Genomic DNA, 17,919 nt, shown 5'->3' with positions numbered 1-17,919 from the left:
CTAATCAAATAGTTACAAATTTTAAATTATAGGAGAAAGTACCATAATCAAATCATTATACACTGAATTTGGAAACTAAATCACTAATATAGGACCAAAAATGTTTTTTTTTTTAACTTAAATCTAATTTTTATCTTTAAATTTTAGTTACAACATTTAAATTTTTTATCATAATCCTAAAATTTGAACCATTTTAGTTATTATTCTCGTTATTTTACTGTTAATTTTTGTCTTGCCTAATCCTCACTTCAATACAACATTTAATACAGATATTTGAAACCATGTCATCTTCGTTCAAAAAAGATAATAAAAACCATGTTATCTATTATACAAGACAATTGGTGGCAAAATAAAGGCCATAATTATAAATTTTTTTATTTTAATGGCCAAAATAAAATAAGAGTCCAAATAAAAAATGAGATTCAAATATTTAAAAAATTTTGAGTTTCCAATTTCATCTCCATGACTTTTTTTCAGTACAACCATTACTAGATGTTACTAGTGTTCTTTTTTTTTTTTAATGTGAAACATTTTACTTAATAGAAAATTGTGATGAGTTGGTGTTCAACATGAGGCAAGTAATAGTCAAGGTCAAATTGTTGGAGTTAATTCTCAATTTGATCCTTAATCTTTTAAAATTCTCAATTTTACCTTTAATGTATTAAAATTTCTCAATTAGGTCTTAAAATTTGTTAAATGTATTAAATTATTATTATAATTATATAGTTACAACATAAATATGCCGCTCGGTTGGAAGAAATGATTTTATTGATTAGTAGGTAAGATTTTGCTAATAACTAAGTTGAATTTTATGTGTCACGTAGCATTCAAATAACATGTTCACGTATTCAAACATGTTAATACAATAATAATTTAATGATATATTAATCTCTTGTTAAGAAATTTTTCATGGAGAAACTTAATTGAGTATTTCAACTTATATGGTAAAGGTAAAATTAAGAATTTGAAAAGATTAAAGACCAAATTAAAAATTACCTCAAGAATTAAGAACTATCTTATATATTTAGCCTATATATAAATATATATGTATAAAAAAATCATGTAAATTAAGATACTTTTTTTTAATTTAACCATTATGGGGCGAGTACTATAACCTTACACCTGAAAGGTAATTACTGTATTTATTCATTAGGTTAGTAATAACAATCCATAGTCACATTTTTTACACAAATAGTTTCATCTCCAAATGGAAGAAAATTATGATTCTGTACATTTTACACAATTAAAACATCATATGCCGTCAATATAGAACATCAACTCATCACATCTCTTTATTATCGGTAGAAAGAACGTGTCACGGAAGAAAACTACAACATAACTTCTAAAAGACAAAAAACCAATTTAAAATCAAACTCAAATCATGATAAAAATAAAAAAAAAAAAATAATTTAACAGTTTGAATCTTATTACTGACATCCACAAAATTTTATAATTAGGAGTTATTATGAAATTACGTTCTATTTTGAATCTTATTAGTTTAGCGGGGATCCATGAGTTAAAATTAAGAGATAAAGATAAAAAGAATCTTAGTAATTTTTGGTCGAATATAGGTCAACGGTGATTAATATGTACTCCTTTCGTCTAAATCGGAGGTTCTAGGTCTTGCTAAATTATTGTAGTAAAAAAAAAGGTAATTTTTTAAGTAAAAAAAAGGAAGGCATACGTAGCCTTTAATAATTTTAACTTTTAAATAGAAAACCAAACAAAAACTTTCAAAAACAATTTTAAAAGTGGAAAAAAAAAATTCAGAAGTGATTTTGCAGACGACACTCGAGAAAGAGACAAAAACAAGAGAGAGAGCCAAAGTCGTTGATAGGGAGTTGGGCGATCGTTCTTCCCTTTCGTTTTTTTCGGTTTTTTTTTTCCCTTCTCTTATTTGATTATCATATTAGGAATAGGAATCGAGTGTTTATTAGGAATCGGAAATCGAGTGTGAGGCTCATAGCTCTATATAAAGCTCTCGAAGCTCTGGAATTTGGATCTCAGAATCCCACCCATTGCCTCTCTCCCTTCTCAATTGCCTGTATTCTTCGGGTACGATTATCTCCACATGTATGACTTTACCATTATCCATTTGGGTGTTGTTTACAAATCTATTTTTGGCGAAATTTGGGCTGGGTTTCTTTGTATTTGTTCATATCTCGAACTGCGTTCTGGGTTTCTGGATCGTCGTTCAAATTGATGAATTTTTGGGTTTTTGCCCCCTTTCCCCTGTTTCTAGATTTAATTTGGGGTTTCTGATTTTCTGATTTTGGTGGGTTCCTAACGGTTTTTGCTTTGGGTGGTGATTTCAGAGGAAAACTTGGTGTGGAATATGGCTAATCGGAATCTGGAGAAGATGGCATCTATCGATGCGCAGCTTCGGCTTTTAGTCCCAGGCAGAGTGAGTGAGGATGATAAATTGGTGGAGTACGACGCGTTGTTACTGGATCGATTCCTTGACATTCTCCAGGATTTACATGGGGAGGATCTTAAGGAAACTGTAAGTTATAAGAACTGGAATTTTACTTTGAATATTTTGCTTCGTTTCACTCTCTCTCTCTGAATCTAGTGGGAAGTAGTAACCTTTTGGTGTCAATAATAAAGCTAAAGAAGAGGAATTGATTTCTTTATTATCATAATAAGTGATGATCATAACCGAACACTTGATGTCATTTGGTAGATGTAAGATTGGTCGAACATCCTTGAAGTTTAATGACTCCCAATGCCATTATTCCCTTTTGTTTTCATTATTGGTGTGTGGATAGCATATAAAATTAATGTGTTAACCAATTAGCGATTCTTTCTTTCTGCTTGACATTGACCAAGTGTGTGAATCAAGCACATCATGAAAAGAAATAAAAAAAATGAAAAGGAAGCTTATGGTTCTAACTGCTTCCATAGAGCCAATAGCTGCTGGTGACTGTTTGGCTTTATTTGTTTTGGATGATAGGTGCAAGAATGTTATGAAGTTTCCGCTGAATATGAGGGGAAGCGCGATCCAAAGAAACTTGAGGAGCTGGGAAGTGTGCTGACTAGTTTAGATCCAGGGGACTCTATTGTCATTGCAAAATCTTTCTCCCATATGCTTAACTTGGCTAACTTGGCCGAGGAGGTTCAGATTGCCTATCGTCGGAGAATCAAACTGAAGAAGGGAGATTTTGCTGATGAGAACTCTGCGACCACTGAATCGGATATTGAGGAAACTCTGAAGAAGCTTGTTGGCGAACTGAAGAAGTCTCCTCAAGAAGTTTTTGATGCCTTGAAGAACCAGACTGTTGATTTGGTCTTAACTGCTCATCCTACTCAATCAGTTCGTAGATCATTGCTTCAGAAGCATGCAAGGTTGACTTATGAGTTACTCTGGATTGTTTATTTATTTATTTTTATATTTTATCTTTAAATATCTTATTTTTCAACTTATATAACCCGGCAGTCAGTTTCAGCTAATTGGGAGAAGCCAACTAATTTGTTCTTTTGCTCCATTTAATACTTGGATGCAGGATAAGGGATTGTTTAGTCCAATTGTACGCCAAAGACATTACTCCTGACGACAAGCAAGAGCTTGATGAGGCACTTCAGAGAGAGGTGAAATTTACCATTCCTATTACCGTCCTCTGCTTTTTTTCCTTTTCTTTCTCTAACCCAAATCCAAACTTTTCAAATGTCTGTGAATCCGCAAACTGCTATTTTTGTTTTCTTGTAGTTTTGGTGCAAAACTATATTATAGTATCTGGTGGTGTTGAAAGTGAAACTGCATTGAGATGGATTGGCATGCTCGATAAATCTGTTAATATTATGTTTTTTTTTTCGGACTTTTTCAAACACTTGTCACTTGTGAATACGAAGGATAAATCACGTTGAAATATTCATATCTGGAAATAATACTTGATAGATATGTGTTTACCCTTGTGACTTGGTAATCAATTGAACAAGATAGGTTGGCTTAGATTGTGAACATTATAGAGCCGTCATTGGCTGTTTTACTTTCTTTTTGTAGATTCAAGCTGCATTTCGTACGGATGAAATTCGTAGAACTCCTCCTACACCACAAGATGAAATGAGGGCAGGAATGAGCTACTTCCATGAGACAATTTGGAAGGGTGTTCCTAAATTTCTGCGCCGTGTTGATACAGCTTTGAAAAACATAGGGATCAATGAACGCGTTCCTTATAATGCACCACTAATTCAGTTTTCTTCTTGGATGGGTGGTGACCGTGATGGTAAAATCTTTTTCTTTCTCCATACTTAATGTAATTGCAAAACATTAAATTCCATTAGGTTATGGGAATGGCAAAAATATATCCTCTCCGAACTGATGATACCTCAGGAATTTGTTGCTGCCTTCTTAATCTTTAGCTTTTGCTCTGATTGGTCTACAGGTAATCCTAGAGTGACACCCGAGGTCACAAGGGATGTCTGTCTTCTTGCTAGAATGATGGCTGCTAATCTGTACTACTCGCAGATTGAGGATCTCATGTTTGAGGTATTTACACCTTCTGTTATATGGAAAATTTGGCAAATCTTTCCCACTTGGTTAATATACAATGTTTTCCATTTGGTTGATTACTGCCGATTATTTAAGGGACTATACTCATAATATTTTTCTGCAGTTGTCTATGTGGCGTTGCAGTAGTGAGCTTCGTGAGCGTGCAGACCTGCTCCATAATTCATCAAGGAGAGATGCAAAACACTATATAGGTGATCAATTATTATTAATGTTTTACAGTAGAAAAAACTAAGTTTACGAATGCGTTTAGTTTAGCTGCCAAATTTATCGCATAGTGAATATTGTTTTTTAATTTTGTTTGTATAGAATTTTGGAAGCAAGTTCCTGCCAGTGAACCATATCGAGTGATTCTTGGTGATGTAAGGGACAAGCTTTATCAAACACGTGAACGTTCTCGCCATTTGTTAGCAAATGGATATTCCGACATCCCAGAGGATGCAACTTTTACAAATGTTGAGCAGGTTTGCTCTTCTTGGAACTTCAAAACGTCTTTCTTTCTTTTTGTTTTTAGCACAACCATCATTTCATCAAACACAGTTATATAAAAAGGGAATAGAGTTATTTGATATTATTTCCCACTTAACAGTTAAGGCATATTACAGAGAAGTAACTTCTACAATTGGCTTGAATAAAAAAAGGATGATAATTACAAAACGAAACCTTTTTTTTGTGAGAAATTTAACCTTGAGACTAGCCAGATCACAAAGACATGAACATCTATCCTACAAACTCATTTCCACAGCAATATTTATTCTTTGGAGGACGTATTTTTATCACTTTAGCATTAGCTTATTTTTATGGAAGTCTTTGAACAAGGAAATGAATGTGGGGGACAATGAAGAAAAGATATATTTTGTTGGAAAAGTCTGACTTGCTTTGTTAATGGAAAACTAGATAGTTCTTGTTGCTATTTAGTTATTACGCTAAATTATACTTCTTGTTTTAGCTTTCAGTTAGACAGAAACAGTCTTTGAATTGATTATTTTTCCAACTTTTTGCAGTTCTTGGAACCTCTTGAACTATGCTATAGATCCCTCTGCACTTGTGGCGACCGTGCAATTGCTGACGGCACCCTGCTTGATTTCTTGAGGCAAGTGTCCACTTTTGGCCTGTCCCTTGTAAGACTTGACATCAGGCAAGAGTCAGATCGTCACACTGATGTCTTGGATGCCATTACGAAGCATTTGGATCTTGGTTCCTACAAAGAATGGTCTGAAGAACAGCGGCAAGAATGGCTTTTATCCGAACTGAGTGGCAAACGCCCTCTTTTTGGTCCTGATCTTCCTACAACTGAAGAAATATCTGACGTTTTGAACACATTCCATGTCATAGCTGAACTTCCTGCCGATAACTTCGGTGCATATATCATCTCCATGGCCACTGCTCCATCTGATGTTCTGGCAGTTGAGCTCTTGCAACGTGAGTGCCATGTTAAGCAACCACTAAGAGTTGTTCCACTGTTTGAGAAGCTTGCAGATTTGGAGGCTGCACCGGCAGCTCTTGCTCGCCTCTTCTCAGTTGATTGGTACAGAGATCGGATTAGCGGAAAGCAAGAAGTCATGATTGGCTACTCGGATTCTGGTAAAGATGCAGGGCGGTTCTCTGCAGCCTGGCAATTGTACAAGGCTCAAGAGGAGCTTATAAAGGTTGCCAAGCAATATGGTGTGAAGCTAACTATGTTTCATGGTCGTGGTGGCACTGTTGGAAGAGGAGGTGGCCCAACCCATCTTGCTATTTTGTCCCAGCCACCCGATACAGTTCACGGTTCGCTCCGTGTGACGGTACAGGGTGAAGTTATTGAGCAGTCCTTTGGAGAGGAGCACTTGTGCTTTAGAACACTCCAGCGTTTCACTGCAGCAACACTTGAGCATGGAATGCACCCTCCAGTTTCACCAAAACCTGAATGGCGTGCACTTATGGATGAAATGGCTGTCGTTGCTACACAAGAATATCGTTCCATTGTCTTCAAAGAACCACGATTTGTCGAATATTTCCGCCTTGTAGGATTTCTTCTGCTGACTCTCATAATTTTGTTATCGAAATCTGAACCGACTGTGAGCTAATTTTATCTAAATATCTTGTACTTTATGATTATAATAGGCAACACCAGAGCTGGAGTATGGTAGGATGAACATTGGAAGCCGCCCATCAAAACGTAAGCCAAGTGGCGGAATCGAGTCACTTCGTGCCATACCGTGGATCTTTGCATGGACGCAGACGAGGTTTCATCTACCGGTTTGGTTGGGCTTCGGAGCTGCATTCAAGCATATCATTCAGAAAGACGTTAGGAACCTCCATGTGTTGCAGGAGATGTACAATGCATGGCCCTTCTTTAGGGTCACCATTGATTTGGTTGAAATGGTGTTCGCCAAAGGAGACCCCGGAATTGCTGCTTTGTACGACAAGCTCCTAGTTTCAAAGGACCTCTGGTCTTTCGGAGAGCGCTTGAGAACCAACTTTGAAGAAACAAAGAGCCTTCTTCTCAAGGTAAAATTTGGCCGAATGAATAAAGTTTTCATGTCTATACCACATACGATCTTCATTCAATCTAACTTCTAAAATGTGTTTTGTAGATTGCTGGACACAGCGACCTTCTTGAAGGCGATCCTTACTTGAAGCAAAGACTCCGTCTCCGTAACTCGTACATCACGACTCTGAATGTGTGCCAAGCATACACATTGAAACGAATCCGTGACCCGAACTACCATGTGACAGTGCGTCCACACATTTCAAAGGAGATAATGGAAGCAAGCAAACCAGCAGACGAACTTGTTCAACTAAACCCGAAGAGCGAGTACGCACCCGGGTTAGAGGACACCCTGATCTTGACCATGAAGGGTATTGCTGCTGGAATGCAGAACACTGGTTAATGCAGAACACTGCCCCTTTTGATGTTTATTTTTTTGCTGGTTTCTCCCAATATATAAATTTGCCATCCAAGACAAAAGGATCTGCATCAGAAGTGGATGTTGTTTAAGTTAATCCAGCTTTTGGTGAGAAGAGACCTGAGTGAATTGTTACTGCTTTATTGTTGTATGATCTGTGCCCCAAATACTAAGAGTGGCCAGTGGATTATGTCATTTCAACTTTAAATAATTCCATTGATGCTGGAAAAACAGCTCCTCCTATCTATTTTTGCATCTTCTTCTCCTTTGGGCTTTGAGATGTGCTATAGAAATATGGGTTTAGTTGCAATATCTAATCTCTTTTACTTTGCTTTAGATCAACTTAATTAATTTGCAGAATATGTGAGTGTTTTTTTAGTACAACAATGTGTGGAGGGGCTCGAAAACACGACCTTTTGGTCGAAGCTAAGCTTAAATTACCTGTTTGATATACGAGTTTGCTTATCTCAAATTATGTATTTGATAGTCTTATGAGCTTAAAGTACACAAGGGGTTAAAACATCGCAAGTACAAAGGGTTAAGTGCCATCTCTAGCGTTTCACTCATAAAAATCTCTTGAGGAAATATAATCCATAATAAAAAAATTTAATTTTGTTCTAGGGAGTTTGCAATAAAAAAAAGTAACAAAAAAAATATTTAGCAAATATTTGTGATCGTATTTTTAATGATGGTTAGCTTTTATAATTATAAACTCAACAACTAAATATACAAATAGTTCATTCATGGTATAATTTAACCCCGAGTTAGTTGGATTAAATTTCTTTTAAATTCAAGCTCCATTCATGGCCAAAGTTTAAAAAAATGTTAGGTCATATATAACGTTTTTTTAGCACAACAAATGAGGAGAGTAGGATCGAATTTCCTATTCTATGAATTTCCTACTCACAGAAAAGAGTAAAGTTATAATTTTAATGCAAACAAAAGAATATTAAAATTTTGAAGACTAGACTTCGCTGGGAAGCAAAGCACTAAACTTTTTAACACCATAACCATTAATCAGTCTCCGATTTTACCTTTCGTCTTCAAACGCAGCTCCACTTCACAGTCCACAGACCCAACGGAGAAAAAATGGCTCTGGAGATTCGGCAGAGGCGCCAGCAGGCCTCCGACCGTTCGCCGTCCACGGCGGCGGCTTCTTCCTACTCTAAATCCGGTAAGCCGGCCCGATCGAGCGCCAATGAAGAGGAAGACAAAGGAATTGGGTGGTTCTTCCCATTTTTCGCTCTGGGTCTCCTCCGCTACATGAGCGCCACATCCAACATCATACACGACTGCGACGAGGTTTTCAATTACTGGGAGCCCCTCCATTACCTTCTCTACAAATCTGGCTTTCAAACTTGGGAATACAGGTTTTGACTTTAAACTCTCTCTGAATCGTGCGACACAGTTATGCTTGTTCCATTAATGAGGAAAAAAAAGTTAAAGCAGTAGCGAAGAAATCATCAAAGGGTTAGGGAGTGAACCCTTTAGCTCTAGATATGGGTTATTCTAGTATAGTATTGTCCTGCATCCTTGTATTCTCGTCTTAACAATATTGATTTCTTCCTTACTGGCTTACCGAAGGATTAAAATGTTCCATTGTGCGTTCTTGGTTCCCCGTGGTTTGAGCTGGATTACACGTCATGGCAGTACCTTTCCCTTTTGATAGAAATCAAAGTAATGAATTACGATAAGAAATGATATGCTAGTCAAGGAATAAAGCAACAATTAGATGATTTGATGGAGTAAATGTGATCCTGGTGGCTTTGGAATGTAGTATCCTGAATGACTCTGTGAATTAGGTTACTCTCAACCACCCTGGATTGGCCCAGTGATTATAAATGGACTTGGAGGGAATTGGTTCAACTCATAATAGCCTCCTATCTAGAATTAGAGACTACAAGTTTCTTTGAATTCTAGATACTACAAGTCCCATCTAGAATTAGAGACTACAAGTTTCTTTGACAACCAAATGTAGTTAGAGTGGTCAGTTGTCCTGAGAGAGGTGACTCATATAAAAGTAAAAAATAAAGGAACTTTCATGATTAGAATATATTTTTTAATCCATATTAATTCCAATTTATATATTTTTGTTACCTTTCTTATTGTTCTTCAGAAAATGGGTCTTACTTTGATAGAGCTGCTACAAGAATCAAAGTTTGTATAACGGCAGGAATTAGGTTTGGAGTTAGTCATCAGACTTTAATGTACTAAGAAAAATGTTAAAACCAGCATTAAGTTTAGGTTGATTACCTTCAAAGAGATCATATCTAAGATATATGTTCACTGAAACTGTGCTCTCTCGCAGTTCCCAGTTCGCACTTCGGTCATATTTGTACATTGTTCTCCATGAATTAGTGGGCAAACCAGCAGCGTGGCTGTTTGCTGAAGAAAAAGTAAAGGGCCGTTCCTTTTCAGTTATTTTCTCAATAGCCTGCCTGTAGATCCAGATCTGTATATGATTTTAATCTCTCTTTAAATTGCAGGTGAGAGTATTCTTTGCTGTAAGACTTTTTCTTGGTCTTCTATCTGTTGTTACAGAAACTGTTCTTGTAGTGGCACTCTCTAGGAAGTTCGGGAAACGAATTGCCACTTATACGCTCGCAATGCTATGCTTAACCAGTGGTTGTTTCTTTGCTAGCACTAGTGAGTGGCCATCTTTTTCATGTGTCCCCCTACCTATATTATTAATTTTGTAACTTATACCTAAAATACCATTTTTTGTTCTTTTTTATTTATTGTGTTATTTATTTTCCAGGTTTCTTGCCTAGTTCGTTCTCCATGTATGCAGTATCTTTGTCATCTGGGTTATTTCTACTTGAGAAACCTGCTTCAGCAGTTGCTGTTGCTGCTGCTGGTGTAATTCTCGGCTGGCCATTTTCAATCCTGGTTTTCCTTCCAGTCACACTTTACTCTTTACGCAGAAAATTTGGAGCAGCCTTTCTTGCAGGGGCACTAACATCTATAGCTCTACTTGTATGTATTCTCAAGTAATTTCATTTATGATCTTTCGTTGAATGGAAACTTTTATTTGGAGCAAGAGGATATTAAATAAGTCAAATTTCTCGATTCAAAGACAAACATACAACTTCACCTTCTCCCTAGGATTCTCAATGTTTCAGCACCATTATATTGCAGTCCAACCAGTAAATACAGTATAGACCGAAATCTCGCACTTCATACTAGCTTCCTCTTAGTAGATTTGTTTTCATTATTTTTCTTGATAAGATACCAGCTAAAGATTCCTTGAAAGGTGTGGGGGATCCCCATTAAAGATTGAGATGAGGCTGGGTCAGGAATCCCATTCATTTTTCAAGGATGGACACTAGGACTGCATTCTCCTAACTCCCACTTCTCTGTCTCTTTAAGCAATGTGAAGGAAAGTGTGCTGCAGGCTGACTCGGTAGACGAAATTTTGACTGTGTTCAGCTGAAAAACCTTTTATAACACCCTGCTTACCTGGATCTTGCTTTCTCAAATGATTTTGGCCAAGTCAATCCAGGTCACCCTTCTTAAAGTTAACCTTGGCTGCCCTTGGACTCCAAATGGACCGTCTTTTTTCCTTTCCCGAGAGTATGAATTTGAGGTCAATGGCTGTCCAAAGAAAGGCTAGAAGAAAAAACCTCCTTGCAAGAAGAATCAAGAGGCAATAGAGACTTAGTGTACCTCAACCTGGTGTATATTGTCCCAAGAATTTTGTAACTATGGTGTTCTGATAATTTATATCGACTGGGATTGTTTTGTGATTCGCATTGGTTTCTGGATGATTTCTTTTGAATGAGTTAAATTTTTATTTTAATGGATTATATGTTAAACTGGGTGCTAAAAGCTCCTATGGTTTGGCTTGTAGGTCTTCTCGCTGCTTGTTGACTACTACTATTATAAAAGGTTGACATCATCTGTGCTAAATTTGCTGATATATAACGTCTTGGGAGGCGGTGAAAGCCATTTGTATGGGACAGAAGGACCATTGTTCTATCTGAGAAATGGATTTAACAACTTCAATGTTAGTTTCATTCTTGCATTACTTTTTCTGGTAATTTTACCAATTTCAAGGAAAAAGTATGTGCCAGACCTGCTCGTGGTCATTTCACCTGTTTATATCTGGCTCGGATTCATGTCATTGCAGCCACATAAAGAGGAAAGGTTCGTTAATTTCACAATTATGTTGTATATATTCTTAGAAATTGTTTTATTTGTCAGAAAAATGATGATTCTATTGAATAAACTTTCTGTACTCTCTCTTTTGTGTTAATATAATTGTTTGGTCTAAAGAAAAGAGACTTCACAACGCAAAAGTTCAATTTTTGAATGGCTGCTCTGTGAAGCTCTTTTAAAATGAAACATTCTCCATTTAAATTAGTGTGAAATTTGAAGGCTTTCGACTAGCATTCCTAATCAACATTCTTTGTTGAAGCGCTCTCTGATACTTGAAATTGCTGGTGAGACATATATTCGGCATCTTCGACTGATATTACACTGCTGCTTCAGGTTCCTTTATCCAATATATCCTCTTATTTGTGTCGCTGCTTCGGCTGTCATCGAGTGCTTTCCAGAATTTTTCCGTGAACGATACAATCCATATGATAATTCTGTATTTGTTATGGTGAGTATATATCATACCCATAATTTTTTAAATTCATTATGATAACTTCTTTCCTCTGTTGAGCTAGTTAATTGCCTCGCAGATAGCAAAAGTTCTTAGACCCATCGCCCTCGGCCTTATCCTTTGCGCATCCCATGCTCGTACATTTTCGTTGATTAACGGTTACTCCGCTCCTCTGGAGATTTACAAGGTCTTGGCTCACCATGATGATGTAGGAAGAGGTTAGATACATTATCTTGGTTACTTGAGCTTGAAAAGATGGTAATCTTTGTTGTTGCAGTTTCTTCTACAAGTTGCAGAAATTTGCAATAAATTTGGATATTGGATTGGAAGTTTGTTGTTGACAAGGGATTTTATATTATTACTGTATCTATAAGCACATCTCTTCTTCCAGGTTCCACAATTTGTGTTGGAAGTGAGTGGCACCGTTTTCCATCGTCGTTCTTCATCCCCGATTATGTGCAAGAAGTAAGATGGATCGACGATGGGTTCCGAGGTCTTCTTCCTTTTCCGTTTAACTCTACCTTGGGAGGGACTGCTGCTGCTCCACCATACTTCAACAACAAGAACAAGGCATCAGATGAGCAATATGTACTATCCTCTCACTTACTGAAAGTTTTTCACACTTAACTTCATGCATGTTGTTTTTTTATGCAAATGTAATGGATTTTACAGCTCCAAGATCTTGATGCGTGCACTTTCCTCGTTGAGCTTCAACTTGATAGGCCGTATGCTTCTCGTGGAAGTGATACGTCGAAGTGGGAGGTAAAAAAAACTCTGCTTTCTCTCATCGTGCTACTTCTAATGTTGGATTTTACTGAAGACTTTTTTACTTGCAGGCTGTTGCAGCTTGGCCTTACCTAGACAGGGAGTTCTCGCCACCATTTTATCGATCGTTTTTCATTCCGTACTTCTGGCAGTATAAGAATTCTTTTGGAATGTACAAGCTGCTTAGGAGAATACCAAAATAATAGACTTAGGAGGTTTGACATTTGGTCAGTCTGTAATCTTAGACAGAAGATTAGCTTATAAGAGAGTTTGCTGAGAATTTTCCATCACGATCTCCATCCACCCCACAGTAGAAAAACCTGGCAAGAATTTTTCTGGAGATTGAAGGTGGTAAATTTTGAATTTTTGTTAGTACAACATGTGGGGTGGGAATTCAAATTCACGAACTTTGAGTTCAAGTATCTTAACTAGTTTTCAAGTTGGGAATCGTTTACAAAACCGAGTGTTACCATGCTATAATTTTGACCTTGTTCTCCCACTTAAACGCTGCCTCCAACAACACTTCATTTTAAGCCTTTTATTTTTAGTATTTAATGTAGGCATAGAAAGTAGTTTTACTTTTAATTCAGTAAAAGTTCAACTTTTACAAAGGCAATTTTGTACTCTAAACAGTATAAATTTCATAAAAACTGTTTGGTTAAATGCTCTAAATTTTACATCTTGTAAACCTATCCTTTGAAGAAGTGTTGGAAAAAGATTTTAAACAAAGGTTTTGATGAGAGTTAAGAAAATGATAATATTAGAATTTGGACTAGATTTTTTTTTTTTTTATGGGTTAAAGTTGGAGAGTTTTAGGAAATTTATTTAATTGTTGGTTTTTAGGACTTTCTATTGTTGCAGATTCTAAGGTATATATAATATGTATATGTATTATTGATGAATATAACAAAAGTTAATTGAATTATTTTAGTTTGATAAGGGATGAGAGATTTGAACTTCTAGAGGTAAATAATATCTTGATCAAATAACTTATGTTTCATGTTGGTGTCTAAATATAATTTAAAATACTAATCAGTTAAAAGAAAAATAACATAGTGAGAGTTCCAACCAAAAGTAGTCTTCAATATTTCATTTGGAATAGTAAACTCTTAGAATTATTCTTAAATATGGACTATCAAATTGAGATTCAATTCTTGTATCATACAGTCCAAGTGATTACGAAGAACATGCATTGATTCATGATCAATGTAGTCTGAAATCTAAAGCATGGTCAATAAATACATGGTCCATGTCAGATCAAATCACTGATTTTCCCAGATTTTCAAAACTGGGAATTTAACTTAAATAATGTGAAGAAGACGGTTCATTATAATAACCCATGTTATTTAGCAGACAAATATCCACAGAGGTACAATACAAGCAATTTCTGTTCATGATGACATTGGCAATAGAAAACTTTGAGAGAGAGAGAGAGAGAGAGAGAGAGAGAGAGCACTTTTATTTGAATTACCTGCATTGAGGAGTCTGTGAAGAACTGACAGCTTAAACATTCAGTATATACCAGGAAGAAGACGATCATTCTAAACGTGTACACTATTGACCTGCAAACTCGAATCTAGGAAAGCCCTTCTTGCTGGAATTGGCCACCTGCCAAACCTTAAACTTGCAGGGGATTCTGGTTTTTTGCCACAGGTATTCTTTACATTGTCAAAAAGAATGGTGTAGTTAGAGCTGCTTATGTTCCTGAAATAACAGAGTTTATCATCATGATATCTGTAATCTTGCTGTGTGCTTCCTAACCCTCTTGTCACCAAGTGGTCCTTAACAACCATCAAGCCCTGCCCATTTTGAAGATTCTTCAGAGAGCTGATAAATGATCCAAATCCATCGGTCTTCTTCTCATTGAATCCTAATGTCAGGTTGGCTAAAGATTGGTAAGTTCCATTTCCTTCATCTTTGGTGTCTGAGTACAAGTATAGAGGAAAAGTTTTGAGAGATTTGAATGAATAAACATGAGAAGATTGCTGCTTGGCATAAACACTACTGTTGAATTGAATCTTCTGGTTCACCACTTGGCTGCTACCATTGCTTCCTATCTCCATTGAATTACTATAACTAAAATCTTGATTTGATTGAGTTGTGATGATCCCGCGAGAGGATTTCACCCATCCAATTGACGACACCGATCTGGTTACCTTTGTCGAGAATGTTCCGTCTGGACCTGTGAAGTTTGACTCCTCAGAGTTGACAAGGGGCGAGACGATGTGATTCAAAAGCTTTCCTTCAGTCTTTGCAGAGTTATCATCCAACCAAAGATGGAGATTTGCATTAATGTACCACACATTCAAGGCATGGGTAACCCTGAACCCAAAGTTATGAGCCTTTCCATCTAACAAATTGCCTAAAAATGGTGTGATTTCTATGTCATAAGATGGTAGGTTGAAGGACCCAATTCCAGTAATTGGCCTCCATAGAAGCGGATTCACACCTCCAGTATAAACCACAGTAAAGGGCCACACTGCTCCAACAATCTGACCATCAAGACTCACCAAAACCTCCCTAAAAGGCCCATTTCCAGGCGTATCAGTAAGATTGTTTGCAATAATATAATCATTTGGAAGATTTGAATACCAGAACTCATCATTCTCATGAAACGATACATAAACCTCCAACACAGCCCTGTAAACATTTTGGGGAATCTCAAATTCCTTCACCTGAACATCAGTAGAACTCTGAACCTCAAACCACAAGCCATCATTCAGTGGCAAACTCCTTGAAATGGGAACGATCAAATCAGCTCCAGAATCATAACCAGACGCTGATTTTTCCAAAAATCGTCCCCCATTATCACCAAAACTTTTCTCTTCAGGATAAAAGTGAATATGAATTCTCACATGGTATATCCCAGTATAAGTCTTATCTACGAGATTGCCTAAATAAACAGCCAGAGTTTGATTCTTGGAAAGCAACGAAGAATACCTCGTAATGTCCTTCCGAACAGTCCAAACGATCCCGGTGGCCCTCGGTTCCGCCGTGCAGCTGCGAAGAATCTCCACGCCGCCGAGCCATACGCCAAAGATTCGATCAAATTGCCGCCCTCTACAAGTCGCCATCCATTCGAGCACAATCTTGGAGAATTTAGTGAAGGAGCAGTGAGAGGGAGGGGTGTAATCCGCCAGAACGGGAGATTTTCCGTAAGTGTAGCCGAAATCATGTTGGAGAGCGAGAACGGAGCATGGTTTGGCCTTGGGCGTTTCAATGGGCTTCGTCACCTCGAAGAACAGTGTGGGCGGAGGAGTGTGACCGAGATCGGCGGTTGCTGTGAGCTCAGAGAGGAGATCTGGCCGGCGGAACCTGGTTTTGTGAAGATTGGCATCGGAGTAGAAGGGGAGGAGGAGGAGGAGGAGGGAAATGAAGAGTGGAGATGAAAGAGAAGAAGCCATGAACGGCGGCAGACTGTAGAAACAATGCTGAATTCATAAGATAAATTTCTGCTTTAACTTTGGAAGAAATTGAAGGCTCATTTTCAGTGACAGATAATTATTTTTTTTTAACGAGGTTTAAAATAAAATTTTAAGCGTGGAGATCTCAATTTTACAGAAATATCTATGAAATGTCTTTTTTTAGTACAACATTGGGAGTAGGGAATCAGAACTATTTAATATGTCAATTGCCGCTGAGCTATGCTCGCTTTGACAATATTATGTATAAATGGTTAGGAGGATAAGGTTCCTCCTCATTGTCGATGAGACAAATATTTTTCGTATGTATATATTAGAGACATCTTGTTGATATTTTTCATATTTTGTCTATTTTTTATATTACGATAGGAATGTCAATTTATCCCTTATGTCAATGTTGAACTCATAGATACATGGACCATGTTAATGGAAATGTAGACGTGTCAACAGATATTTAATACCATATTTTGATCCATCTACTTTATTCTTGGTCTGGATTTTGATCCACTTGGTACACTTTCAAAACTTTCATTCTTATTCATGTATTTTTTATTTTGTCAATTTCATCCTAGTTCTAGTACTTTTGAAGTGTTCGTTTTGATATATGTACTTATGAAAGATGAACATTTTGATCTCTTTTTTTTTTTTTATCACAATTTCAATACGACTCTACGTTTGATGATTTTTTTTTAAAATATAGTCATAATTTTATATCAAATATATATAATTTGTGTAAAAATTTTATAACTAATAGTCAAAATGATCATGCTAAAACCAATATTTTGAAAGTACAGAGACAGTAAATAAAAATTTAAAGTATGGAAACAGCAAATTTTGGAGGTATTTTTAACTCAATTACATTCACTTAAACATGAAAATGGGTCATTTTCATTTAAATACTAACAAACAATTTTTATAAATATCTTAATAAAAAAAAATTTCATTGAGTTTGAAACTGACTTTTAAAAATGGTAAATTCAAAACAAGCCAGGCTATGAAAAGGGTAAATTAGCATTTTATTAGACGTCTAATTGTGATTACCATATAACTTAAAATGTACCTTGCCTTTCAAAATTGGCAAATTCCAAGTTGGCTTAATTCTCCAATTTTACACCACTCACATTTACCAACTCCACCAACCCTACCCAAAAGAAAGAAAAAAAATATTTGCCTTACACTTGGCTTAATTCTCTGTCTTAGAAATAGTTAGAAACATGGTATTAAAGGTTCGACAACACCTCGACATTTTCATGTATCTATAGGTTTGATATCGAAATGACGGGTAAATCGACATTTTCATCTTATTACAAAAAAATCGACAAAATATGAAAAATATTAGCAATATGTCGTTAATATATACATAATATTAATATTAATCATTCTTCACTTATTTAAAAATAGATAAATGTTTATTTGTTAATTTAAATTTTTTTTACAATTTTTAAATTTTTTTTAACTTTTATAGGAATATAAAATCCATCGATATCAACATTTTATCAATATTTTTATTGATATTTCCATGAAATTGAAACCACAACATTTTTATCGACATTAACATTTAAAATCTTGGTTAAAAACAAATTACTTGTTTATTTTGAAATTGTAAAGACATAACTTTCAAAAAAATTACAAAACATGGCTACCCAAAACAACACTTTAATTGATAATAGAAACTATTATTTGAAATTGGTGAAATTAAAAGACATTTTCTAATCCAAATATTCACTT

The 17,919-nt window shown here is 36.1% G+C and overlaps 3 protein-coding genes across 5 annotated transcripts; 2 read left to right on the top strand and 1 right to left on the bottom strand.

The window, feature by feature from the left end:
• Window positions 1-1,793: 1,793 nt before the first annotated feature.
• PPC3 (phosphoenolpyruvate carboxylase 3) lies at window positions 1,794-7,638 on the top strand. 3 transcript variants are annotated; one of them, XM_022303837.2, is made up of 11 exons: window positions 1,794-2,073; window positions 2,316-2,503; window positions 2,954-3,345; window positions 3,504-3,588; window positions 4,001-4,223; window positions 4,383-4,486; window positions 4,614-4,701; window positions 4,817-4,971; window positions 5,512-6,510; window positions 6,611-6,997; window positions 7,084-7,638. In XM_022303837.2, exons 2-11 carry the CDS (start codon window positions 2,336-2,338, stop codon window positions 7,378-7,380), a joined length of 2,898 nt encoding a protein of 965 aa, XP_022159529.1. In that variant the 5' UTR covers window positions 1,794-2,073; window positions 2,316-2,335; the 3' UTR covers window positions 7,381-7,638. The 3 variants fall into 3 exon arrangements, with proteins under 3 accessions (XP_022159529.1, XP_022159520.1, XP_087975735.1); XM_022303828.2 differs by having other exon boundaries at window positions 1,795-2,055; XM_088119609.1 differs by lacking the exon at window positions 1,794-2,073 and adding an exon at window positions 2,193-2,214.
• Window positions 7,639-8,392: 754 nt separating this feature from the next.
• Window positions 8,393-13,228, top strand: EBS3 (Alg9-like mannosyltransferase family). Its single transcript, XM_022284738.2, has 10 exons — window positions 8,393-8,765; window positions 9,704-9,791; window positions 9,882-10,041; window positions 10,154-10,371; window positions 11,246-11,541; window positions 11,887-12,001; window positions 12,084-12,222; window positions 12,396-12,592; window positions 12,677-12,766; window positions 12,841-13,228. Exons 1-10 carry the CDS (start codon window positions 8,485-8,487, stop codon window positions 12,970-12,972), a joined length of 1,716 nt encoding a protein of 571 aa, XP_022140430.1. The 5' UTR covers window positions 8,393-8,484; the 3' UTR covers window positions 12,973-13,228.
• An 864-nt stretch (window positions 13,229-14,092) lies between these two features.
• LOC111011511 (Peptide-N4-(N-acetyl-beta-glucosaminyl)asparagine amidase A protein) lies at window positions 14,093-16,282 on the bottom strand. The gene has a single exon (XM_022285304.2). It carries the CDS (start codon window positions 16,171-16,173, stop codon window positions 14,311-14,313), a length of 1,863 nt encoding a protein of 620 aa, XP_022140996.1. The 5' UTR covers window positions 16,174-16,282; the 3' UTR covers window positions 14,093-14,310.
• Window positions 16,283-17,919: the final 1,637 nt, after the last annotated feature.

Source organism: Momordica charantia (assembly GCF_013281855.1).
Source record: "Momordica charantia cultivar OHB3-1 chromosome 11 unlocalized genomic scaffold, Mcharantia_2.0 BLBB01000011.1, whole genome shotgun sequence".
NCBI lineage: Eukaryota > Viridiplantae > Streptophyta > Magnoliopsida > Cucurbitales > Cucurbitaceae > Momordica > Momordica charantia.
This window is presented reverse-complemented; position numbering and strand designations above follow the sequence as displayed.

What these genes read in the sequence shown, in the direction of transcription:
- PPC3 (XM_022303837.2), top strand. Translation starts at nt 2,336, where the DNA reads ATGGCTAATCGGAATCTGGAGAAGATGGCATCTATCGATGCGCAGCTT. An exon ending in TTGAGGATCTCATGTTTGAG is followed by an intron (nt 4,487 to 4,613) that starts GTATTTACACCT and finishes ATTTTTCTGCAG; the next exon opens with TTGTCTATGTGGCGTTGCAG. An exon ending in CAAAGAGCCTTCTTCTCAAG is followed by an intron (nt 6,998 to 7,083) that starts GTAAAATTTGGC and finishes TGTGTTTTGTAG; the next exon opens with ATTGCTGGACACAGCGACCT.
- EBS3 (XM_022284738.2), top strand. Translation starts at nt 8,485, where the DNA reads ATGGCTCTGGAGATTCGGCAGAGGCGCCAGCAGGCCTCCGACCGTTCG. An exon ending in TTGTTTCTTTGCTAGCACTA is followed by an intron (nt 10,042 to 10,153) that starts GTGAGTGGCCAT and finishes TTTATTTTCCAG; the next exon opens with GTTTCTTGCCTAGTTCGTTC. An exon ending in TAACATCTATAGCTCTACTT is followed by an intron (nt 10,372 to 11,245) that starts GTATGTATTCTC and finishes TTTGGCTTGTAG; the next exon opens with GTCTTCTCGCTGCTTGTTGA.
- LOC111011511 (XM_022285304.2), bottom strand. Translation starts at nt 16,173, where the DNA reads ATGGCTTCTTCTCTTTCATCTCCACTCTTCATTTCCCTCCTCCTCCTC.